Source organism: Leucoraja erinacea, chromosome 3 (genome assembly GCF_028641065.1).
Source record: "Leucoraja erinacea ecotype New England chromosome 3, Leri_hhj_1, whole genome shotgun sequence".
NCBI lineage: Eukaryota > Metazoa > Chordata > Chondrichthyes > Rajiformes > Rajidae > Leucoraja > Leucoraja erinaceus.
This window is the reverse complement of record NC_073379.1, coordinates 75764826-75775946: the sequence shown is the minus strand read 5'-3', so window position 1 is coordinate 75775946 and position 11121 is coordinate 75764826. Positions and strand designations below refer to the sequence as shown.

The 11121-nt window shown below is 40.5% G+C and overlaps 1 protein-coding gene across 1 annotated transcript in view; it reads right to left on the bottom strand.

Annotated features, from left to right (window-relative positions):
• Nucleotides 1-1401: 1401 nt before the first annotated feature.
• rasef (RAS and EF-hand domain containing) overlaps nt 1402-11121 on the bottom strand; it is a 55637-nt gene continuing 45917 nt past the window's right edge. Inside the window, exons 14-18 of the mRNA XM_055632990.1 lie at nt 9490-9571; nt 7525-7639; nt 5196-5315; nt 3460-3536; nt 1402-2042 (exon numbers count right to left, since the gene is read on the bottom strand). Of these exons, the coding sequence (XP_055488965.1) occupies nt 1937-2042; nt 3460-3536; nt 5196-5315; nt 7525-7639; nt 9490-9571 (500 nt within the window). The 3' untranslated portion in view covers nt 1402-1936. The remainder of the gene's footprint in view (nt 2043-3459; nt 3537-5195; nt 5316-7524; nt 7640-9489; nt 9572-11121) is intronic.

Here is an 11121-nt window from a genome sequence, read left to right as displayed (position 1 = left end):
TACAACACAAAGTGCTGAAGTATCTCAGCAGATCAGCCAACATCTCTGGAGAACATGGATAGGCGATGTAAACTTGATTCAGCTTCAAAAAGATTACCCTCAGGGTCTGTAACCAAGCTGCTAGTCACTCTTTCTGGTGTGTGTCTACGCATTCATTCTATTTTTCCATTTTGCCTCACTGAATTTTTACATTAGCACAACACATATGCATTTTCTAGGTACTGGTGGTATTTACAGATTTATTAACATCAGCCGTGTGAAAAATGTAAATATAGTTATTTAGAATATTGAGCAGTGAGAATGGACGGTGGTGAGGGATGACTGTACCTATGTAGGGAATTCAAATGAACAGTAGAAACATAGAAAATAGGTGCAGGAGTAGGCCATTCGGCCCTTCGAGCTTGCACCGCCATTCAATATGATCATGGCTGATCAACCAACTCAGCATCCTGTACCGGCCTTCTCTCCATACCTCCTGATCCCTTTAGCCACAAGGACCACATCTAACTCCCTCTTAAATATAGCCAATGAACTGGCCTCAACTACCCTCTGTGACAGAGAATTCCAGAGATTCACCACTCTCTGTGTGAAAAATGTTTTCCTCATCTCGGTCCTAAAAGATTTCCCCCCTTATCCTTAAACTGTGACCCCTTGTTCTGGACTTCCCCAACATCGGGAACAATCTTCCTGCATCTAGCCTGTCCAACCCCTTAAGAATTTTGTAAGTTTCTATAAGATCCCCCATCAATCATCTAAATTCTAGAGAGTACAAGCCGAGTCTATCCAGTCTTTCTTCATATGAAAGTCCTGACATCCCAGGAATCAGTCTGCTGAACCTTCTCTGTATTCCCTCTACGGCAAGAATGTCTTTCCTCAGATTAGACCAAAACTGTACGCAATACTCCAGGTGTGGTCTCACCAAGACCCTGTACAACTGCAGAACCTCCCTGCTCCTATACTCAAATCCTTTTGCTATGAATGCTAACATACTATTCGCTTTCTTCACTGCCTGCTGCACCTGCATGCCTACTTTCAATGACTGGTGTACCATGACACCCAGGTCTCCCCTTTTCCTAATCGGCCACCATTCAGATAGTAGGGGGGTGTGGGGGGAGCAAAAAAAGAGAGCGAGTGAAGTGATGCAGAGGAGTGGTATAAAGGAGTATTTGAGAGAGAGGATGGGACAGGAGCCACCATGTATCGTCACTGCACACTCACCATTCCAAAAGGCTGCTAGCAGCGGCCATCCCCTTATTCTTACATCATATCATCCAAGTGTAATCACCGAGAAGGTGGAAGAAAGCACACAAAAGAAACATTAAAACATCAGGAAAGGGCAAGATGTTTTTCGACTTGCTGCCTGGAACACCACTCAGTTTGTTTTTTTTAAGGATTCACAGACTACTGAAATGTAATGCATCATTTAATATACTTCAACATAACAGCTTAATATTCTCTCAAAAATAATTTTATTTACATTAAGTGTTGTAAAATGTTCTGTAAAGGTTGAGTTTACAATAGTTTTTCAACAGAATAAATAGATGGGTGGAGGTAACACGAGTCAAAATAACATTAAAAAGCAGCAAAGTTATTTTTATTCAAATTATCTCGACTTGAAATGCAAATATGACCACTATATACACATAATAATTGAGATTGTTACTTTTGAAACAACTATATAACGGGCTCACAATGACCATGGAGGCAGAATTAACTCAATGGTGCATATTAGAATAAACTAATTAAATGCATTTTATTTCTAATTCTCATTTAATCTTGCTCTTCAAACTCATCTCATTTGTTCAACTTCATATTTTTAATTCATTTTTTAACATTCATATTTCAAAATTCCTAAAAGTGCTAAATTATGTATCTGGAGTACAAAATAAACAAACATGTAGTGTTGTGCACTTCAAATCACGAGTCCTCATAGTTTTCAAGCAGTGCAGCAGTATTTCACAGGTGGCTTCTTGTTCAAATAATTGTTGGACAAATTTGTTACAGAGTCCACATCAGTTCTGTCGCCTCTTTTCCTCACTTCTCTGCAAAATGAATGAATCAAATGTGAAAATTTAGGCAGATTTAGCAACTGCAGTAAAATTCTGACACATTAATTTGGATTGCAAAATGGATGAATCCAGGTCCTTCTTGCCTGGCACCATCACCAATATCAAATCAATGTTCAGGAAATGCAAGGGATTGGGATATTATCCATTTCTTCCTTGGTTCAATCCAATCATAGCAGGAGGAAAATTATTCTATGGTTGGATTGAACCCAGGAAGATATGGATAATATCCTAATCCTTAACCTTTCCCAAACATTGATTCCTCGTGCTGCTTGTTGAAACCATAAACATTTCTGCCAACCTATGTTGGCTGGATGTTTCCTAGAATATGGAGGCTTAACTGGTAGTTTGAAAGAGTTTGGCACAATACTGCAAAACCGTAGGGCAAGATTTACTATTTATGCCACCTTGTTATATTCAGTAGTCAATACTTACTCCCTGTACCAACAGTGGAACAACATTGCTGTTCATAACATTAGAAGTGGAAATTCTGTATCAACTATGACCAGAAAAATAATCATTTATTTAATTCAGCTAACTCATCCAATCCACATCCTACTTGTTAACTTGCAACATCAGTCCTATATGTGAATATCATGCCTCTACATTTGACATCTCATGTTAAGAACAATAAAAGTGCAATATGCAATTGACTAATCAAAATTCTAACTCTTTGACCAACCCGTTTATTAAATACATCCAGGCCAATTAACTCTCCTTTCCATTCCAATACTGGCCTCTTTGTCCTTGGTCTCCATTGCTAGAATGAGGCCACATGCAAATGGAAGAACAGCAGTTCATATTCCACTTGGGTAGCCTACAACCCAGTGGTATGAACACCGAATTCTCCAATTTCAAGTAATAACACCAACCACCCTTCTCCTAGACTAAGGTACTGACAAATCTCCCACCACCCGAGCTACCCCTCCCCTTCTCTGTACACTTATCTCCCATCCCCAAGTCCCACATTTCCTTTTTATCCCCCCCCAGCTTTACATTTTATTCTTTTCTACTTTCTTTATCTGAAATCCTTTTGTCTATTTTTCACCGCCAGCCTTATCCACCTATCACTTCAATGACTTTATACTGCCCCCCCCCATCCCATGCTCCTTTTTATACCAACATTTTCCCCCTACTCCATCAGTCTGGAGAGAGGTTCAAACCTGAAACGAGGTCTGTTAATGCCCTCCACAGATATTGCCCAACCCGCTGAGTTGCTCCAGCACTTTGTATTTTTGCTCAATCAAATATCTAATCACTTTTGCAGCATTCTTTTTAACCCAATAGACATTTGATCTATCTTTTACCATTACTGGTATTGTATTTGACTGCATTTTTACATTAAGAACAACTCCATGGACTTGCCTGGATACTTAATAAAATCAATGATTACCTTGCAAGGTGAAGGACTGCTTCAATAATGCTGGATCCTTCCCTGGCACTTGTTTCACAGAAGAGCGCTTTGTAGGTCTGACAATAAAAAATTTAACAGGAATTAGGTTTAATTTGTCTCCTTAAAATGCCACAGGAAAATGTATTGATGAGTAATATGCTCCGCAACTGTACTTTGCATCAGCGTCGAAGAATACATTCACTTGTATTAAACAATGCATCCATTTCCTTATCTACCTGCAAAATTACTGGTCATGGAATCAGTGCCACAAGCCATATATAAACTCTTTGGTCCAACAGGTGCAATCCGACTACAAAGAATCCACTTAGGCTTATCCTATTTTATTTGGGCCACATTCCCATCAACTTCCCATTTCTCTATCTGAGATTCCACCACTCAAACTAGGGAAATTTACAGGGGGCAATTAAACAATGTATTTGGGAGATGATAGGACACAGTAGCACCCAAATGGAAACCACAGCAGTCACAGGGAGCAGGTGCAAACGACACATAGATAATACTGGGAGTCAGGACTGAATCTGTGATGCAACAACATCTACTAAATGTGCTGCTCCAGTTGCTTTGTGCAACTTCACACAATTGCAACCTGCCATAGTTGTTAAATTACATTTCCTGCTCATTGTCACAAGAAAACTAAAAGATATGGGGAATTTTGTAAAGGCAAATCAATTTTAATTTGAATTAAATATATTTAAGGAAATAGTCTAATCAGTACTATTCCCCCACCTCAGGATAATTCAGTGCTTCCACACTTCAAAAATGTTTTTCCTTAAATAGAAACCCAAATTTCCTGGAATTTGATGGTATTTCCTGAAATTTTCAAAAATGCTTCCTGCGTGCTATTAGTTGTTGGGTTTTTTTGCGGGCACACGTTAACAACACAAAGAAGAACAAGGCAAAACAGACCTATGCAACTACACCATATCTGCCAGCTTCTGTTAGTCACTTGTAGTGTTATGCAAGGCAGCTTTCGTTGCCTCCAACAGCTTTCATTGTCTTTGTGTTTTCATCCTGCTCTCATGTGTCTCAGTCTCTGCTCTTTATCCCTCCCACTCCCTCCCTCTCTTCGTCCCTCCCTCCCTCTCCTTCACCCTCCTCCTCCCTCCCTCTCTCTCCCTCCCTCCCCCTTCTGTTTTTCTCTCCCTCCCTCTCTTATTCCCTCCCTCTCTTGCTCCCCCCTCCCCCTTCTCTCCACTGAGAAATAGAATTCCAAAGACTCATTATTAGAGAATTTTCCCAACCAGTCTGTGTCCCATAGCGCTGTGACCATCGCGCTATATTTAAAGCCCACAGCGCTGCAGACGGTAGCGCTATATTTAGAACCCATAGCGCTGCAGCCGACAGCTCTTTGTTTAAATTCCCACACGTTAAACTGATAGCGCTCTGTTTAAACCTTTGAGCGCCAAACCGGCAGTGCTATGTGTATTACCTTTACACCCCTTCGCGAGTCGGATGCGGATATTTCCCGAAATTATTCAATTTCCCTAAAATTACCCGAAGACCACCAGAAGTTCCCGAATTTCAGGTAATTTCCTTCAAGGTGGAAACACTGGGATAATTACTAGGACAGAGCTAGAATGATGCCCAAAATTAAGTGGAACAGCATGCAATTAAAAGCAATCAAAAAACTTACCTAAACAAATACATATTTTCTGCTTTAAAAACTTGAAACTTTAAAATAATGCTTTCAATAACTCACAAAGTGTATTTCTCACCATAGCCAGCTTCTCCCCATAATTAGTGGGGATGCATTTCTGCCCCTCTAGCATTGCTCGGTCTCTCAGGTCCACCTTGTTCCCCACCAACATAATGGGTATGGTGTCGTTGGTTGAACACTGAGGAAAAATGGATAATAACCATAACTTTCTATTATTGCAGAGGTATTACCATTGCTATCTTCCTCTCAAGACTATTAATTTGGGAAGGTTTCTTGGAAAACCATTTGACAAATCAATTTTGAATTTTGGATTGAAAAAGGAACCAGAAAACTATGTAGGTATCTCATTGGACTGATATTACACTATTGAAATCATTTTTATTTATATTAATTATAACTAATTTAGAAATGCTGAAACTCCATGCCCAACTTTCTTTCCATGTCATGTGCTTTTGACCTATCTGCAGTGTTCCTCACTCACACAGGACACCACTGTTGCTGCAGCCTCAAAAGGATTCCCTGGTAGTTTACTGAACCTGCTGGTGCAAAGGATCAACATCCTGATCCAAGCATCCAGGATTTTAATACTTCTCCCAGTGTAATGTGGAGCATTCTCTTTCTCCCGCAACTCCCCCTTCAGTAGCAACCACCACACATTTCTGATATCCCCTCTCGCATTGCTCAGTTTCTCAGGTCCACCTTGTTCCTATCAACATAATAGGTATGGTGTCGTCAGTTGAACACTTTATTTGGAATATTATGCTCAATTTGGAGTGTGGTGTTTAGATTTGCCTACCATGCTGTAGAATGTCACCAATTTGGAAAGGATGCAGAGATTTATACGGATGTTGCCAAAACTCAAGGGCAGAGGTTGGGCAAGCTAGGACTTTTTCATTGGAGTACAGGAGGTCAAGGGTGATCTTATAGAAGTGTATAAAATAATGAAGGGAATAGAAAGGGTATATGCACACAGGCATTTACCCAGAGTTGGGGAATTAAGTACCAGAGGATAATGTTTTAAGGTGAGGGGCAACTGGGGTATTTTGGTCTGCATGGACCAGTTGGAAAGGGCTTATTTCCATGCTGCATGAGTCTATGACTGACCCTTGTGTCGGACTCCTATAAAACAAAATGTTTTAAGCTGAATTAAATTGGGCAAGGTCTTAAATAAAATCCCACAGGTCCCATTTCAGAGTATGATCCTTGATGCAATCCATCATGTGTTGTTTATGAAGTATTTTTAACTAATTTTGCAAATCTTTACAGAGATCATAATAATCTTAATCTTAATCATCAAAATCATACTTTATTAGCCAAGTATGTTTTGCAAATTATGAGAAATTTGATTTGCCAATAAGTCATACCAATAAAAAGCAACAGAACACACAAAATACATTTAAACATTAACATCCACCACAGTGACTCCTTCACATTCCTCACTGTGATGGAAGGCGAAAAAAAGTTCAATATCTCCTTTCTTTGGACATGAACAACAAACACGGCACATGGTCACTGCATCAAGGGTGATAATTACGTCCTTGGCTTTTAATCATTTTTTTCTCCCTTGAGCCCTTGGACTTGAAAGTGAATCTTATGATATCCTATGTTCAGAGCTTAAACTGACATATTGAGCCCAACTGAATGACTGAATGTTGTATGTTGGGTTTACATATCTTACACCACTGTACAAAGACACAAGAAGGTCAATTAAATGGGAAGCCATTCACCTCTTCATGCCAGTTCCACTCTTCAATAAGTTCAGTGTGCAGTAATTGCCATTACGGTAAGATCAACCAACCAGATAAAGGTAAAGATCAACCAACCAGAAAAGACCCCTAAACTATCAAAGAAGTGCAAGAGGAAAGAAAATAAATAAGAAATGACCCCCCCCCCTCCCCCCCCGATGCAGTTTATCGCCCCGATGCGGAGGGTCCAAATGGCATCGGCTACAGGAATCAAGATCGTCCCGTAAATGGTGTGCTCGAGGCCCCCGACCGCAGGAAAGCATAGAAGCGAAGAGATTTTAACTATTTTCGCCTTCCATCACAGTGAGGAATGTGGAGTAGTCACTGTGGTGGATCATTACGTTAAAATGTATTTTGTGTGTTCTGTTGCTTTTTATTTGTATGACTGACTTGGCAAATGAAATTCCTTGTATGTTGCAAAACATACTTGGCTAATAAAGTATTATTGTGATTGATTGTGATGTCAATATTATTCAATTACCTTCAAGATATAATTTAATTTGATATAAGGGGCCATGAACTCTCATTACTTAATCATATTGCAGAGAGAGAAAACCCAGATGTTGATCCAAGCCTGAATGTACACGATCCACGCAGTCGTTTCATGGGTCACATTATTTTGTTTGTTTTTAAAACACTTACCTCAATCGTGTCGACCCATTCACGTACATTGAGAAAACTTTTCTCACAGGTGACATCATATAGCAATAAAACACCATCCGCACGTCTGAAGTACGACTTGGCAATACTCCGAAATCTGAAGCACAGATTTTGCACTTATTTTGAGAAAACTTTATGAAATTGAACTAAAATACTGTCAATTATATTTGGTAGGAAATTAAGTTAGATTCAGGTGCTCACTGTTATCGCTTCATTTAACTTTACAAGAACCATGATAAGTTTAAAGTTAAAAATAAAGCCTTTACTGACATGCATACATAATAAACATTTCAAAAATGAGTTTGCAGTGAAAATCTAAAATAAATATTATAATAATAATAATAAATAATAATACATTTTATTTATGTGCGCCTTTCAAGAGTCTCAAGGACACCTTACAAACATTTAGCAGGTAGAGGAAAAACATGTAAGGGGAATGCAATAAATAGTAGAGACATGATTAGTACACAAAGTAAAATACAGAATTCAATACAAAACACAATATGAGGCAATTAATGCACAGATGAAAAGGGACGGCACGTGGGGCTAAGGATAGGCAGAGGTGAAGAGATGGGTCTTGAGGCGGGACTGGAAGACGGTGAGGGACACGGAATTGCGGATCAGTTGGGGGAGGGAGTTCCAGAGCCTGGGAGCTGCCCTGGAGAAGGCTCTGTCCACCAAAACAGCGGAGGTTGGACTTGCGGATGGAGAGGAGACCAGCTGATGTGGATCTGAGGGACCGTGAGGGTTGGTAGGGGGAGAGGAGGTCAGTGAGATATGGCTGGGGCCAGATGGTGGCGGGCTTTGTAGGTGAGGATCAGGATTTTGTAGGTGATCCGGTGGGAGATGGGAAGCCAGTGGAGTTGTTTGAGGACTGGAGTGATGTGATGCCAGGATTTGGTGTGGGTGATGTCGGGCGGCTGCGATCTGGACCAGTTGGAGTCGGTTGATGTAGGTGGAGCTGATGCCAAGGAGAAGTGAGTTGCAATAGTCCAGTCGGGAGGAGATGAAGGCATGGATGAGTCTTTCAGCAGCGGGCGGTGTGAGAGAGGGTCTGAGTTTGGCGATGTTGCGGAGGTGAAAGAAGGAGGTTTTAATGACATGGCGGATGTGAGGCTCAAGGGAGAGGGTGGAATCAAAGATCACGCCAAGGTTGCGGGCCTCGGGAGATGGGGAGACAGTGGTGCCGTCGATGGTGAGAGTGGGGTTATTGATTTAGCTGAGTGTGGCTTTGGAGCCTATGAGGAGGAATTCTGTCATCGCTGTTGAGTTTGAGGAAATTATGTTGCATCCAGGTTTTTATAGCTGACAAACAGGAGTTGATATGGGAGGGGGGGGGGGGTTGTGGGGGGATTTGGTGTCAAGGTAGATCTGGGTGTCATCAGCGTAACAGTGGAAGTCCAGATTGAAGTGGCGGAGTATCTGACCAAGGGGGAGGATGTAGATGATGAAGAGGAGGGGGGCCGAGCACGGAGCCTTGGGGAATGCCTTGAGTGACTGTGGCTGTAGCAGAGGTGTGGTTGTGGAGAAAGATGAAGTGGGATCTGTTGGAAAGGTAGGAACGGAGCAAGCTGAGTGCAGAGCCTTCAATGCCGAGGTCTTTGAGTCTGGTGAGCAGGATGTTATGGTTCACTGTATCGAAGGCTGCGCTCAGGTCGAGGAGGATGAGGATGTTGAGGGAACCAGTATGTCTTGAGCTTAGAAATATTGTACTACTGTCATGTCCAGCTAAGATACATAAGTTACATAGGATGAATGTTTATTTTTAGTCTTTCTATCAAAAGATAGATCATCAAGGCTACCTGCTTGAAACCGCTAAACAGTAAGGACACGTTTCTCTTAACCGTACAAAGCTCAAATGCTGGTTTGGACAAAATGAAAACTGTTCTTGTTGTATGTATATTTGGATTTATAGCAACATTTCAAACTTGCATGTTTCTGATTTACCTTTCTTGGCCTGCAGTGTCCCACAATTGCAAACTTGTTTGCTCTCCATCTACAACCAAAGTTTTCATCTGAAAGTCAACTCCTGCAAGAAAGCACATACAAATTCAGATTACGCTGCTCCTCAGTGACAATTCCCATTTCATAATTAATTGGTCACTATCAATATCCAGCTCATGCTTTACCACATGCCCTCATGCACTGTTAGACATTATTGGACCAGTCAATATCTCCAACTGATCTTAAGTCCCTATTTTTGGTCATATACTTAAGATATATTTTCTCTCCACTGTGCCCAATCTCTTCAACTACTTACTCAGGCATAATTAATCATTTCAAAATCTCTGCAGTCTGATCAAAATATTATTTTTTAGCCATGTTTGCCTATTCTTTTGAAGCCTTTTAATGTGGATGCAATATTCTTCCACTTTCCACCATCTAATGAACTCCAACACAACTATAGAGCCATTGCCCTACAGCTCTGGTGTCCTGGGTTCAATCTTGACCTCTATTACCATCTGCACACGTTTGCCACCCATTTTCTTGCATCCTCTCCCGTGCCTTCAATGTTCAAACATTTACTTACAGAACAATCATCTCTATACATTTTAAAACAGGATTTACAGTTAATACAAAGATTCCATTTTCCAATATTTAAGGAGAATGAAACATTCAGATGTGCAACATCTATTCCAACATTCAATGTTATATTCAGCTGTAAACTTAATTTACAGCTGCAGAAGATCAGCATTAATTCAGTAATTAGTCGTGCTCTCACTATTCCAAGGATTGTACTGCAGTGGAATGTGTTTGGAAGCAACGTTTTTTTAGATGCAAAATACTACATCGGTTTTGTCACACAATTAAAAAAAAAAAATTTGAAGAAGAGAAAAAACCTTTCAATTACTTTTTCTAACATTTATCCCTCAACTCCCATCTCCTGAACACTGTTTGGTCATCCATCTCATTGCTCATTTTTTCTTAGGACATAATCAAGAAAAAAAAAACAACTCCTTTACTGCCTTACAATGACTATACTTCATTATTGGAAGCAACATGTTCTCAGACCCCACAAGACATAGTTTTCTATAAATGTGTCTTTAAACAGACTGCAATAGTAATGGAGGGTCACAGAGCTATACAGCATGGCAACAGGTCCTTCATTACCATGAAGGGCCTGTCTATTCTATGTCTATGCTAACCACCTAGTCCCATTTGTCCAATAGCCCTCTAAATGTTTCCCATCTGTATATCTAAGCTTTTAAAAGTTTTAATTGTGTCTGCTTATGAAGTTTCCTTTGGCAGATCATTCCAGATACAGGCTACCCGGAGTGAACCAGTTGCTTGAGTTCCTCTTAAATCTATCCCCTCTCACCATAAGCCTATGCCCTCTAGTTTCAAAATCCTCCAACTTGGGGAAAAATGCAGCATTTACTTTGTCCATGATCTTCAATAAAGTCATCGCACCTCCTCCTATGCTTCAAAGAAAACAATCCCAGTCATCCAACCTCTCCTTGTAACTCAAGTCTGCAAGTCAAGGTAAAATCCTGATGAATCTCTTCAGTATCCTTTCCAACTGGCCATCCAGAACTACAAACAGTACTCCGTGTGATCTCATCAAAGGCTTGTACAGCA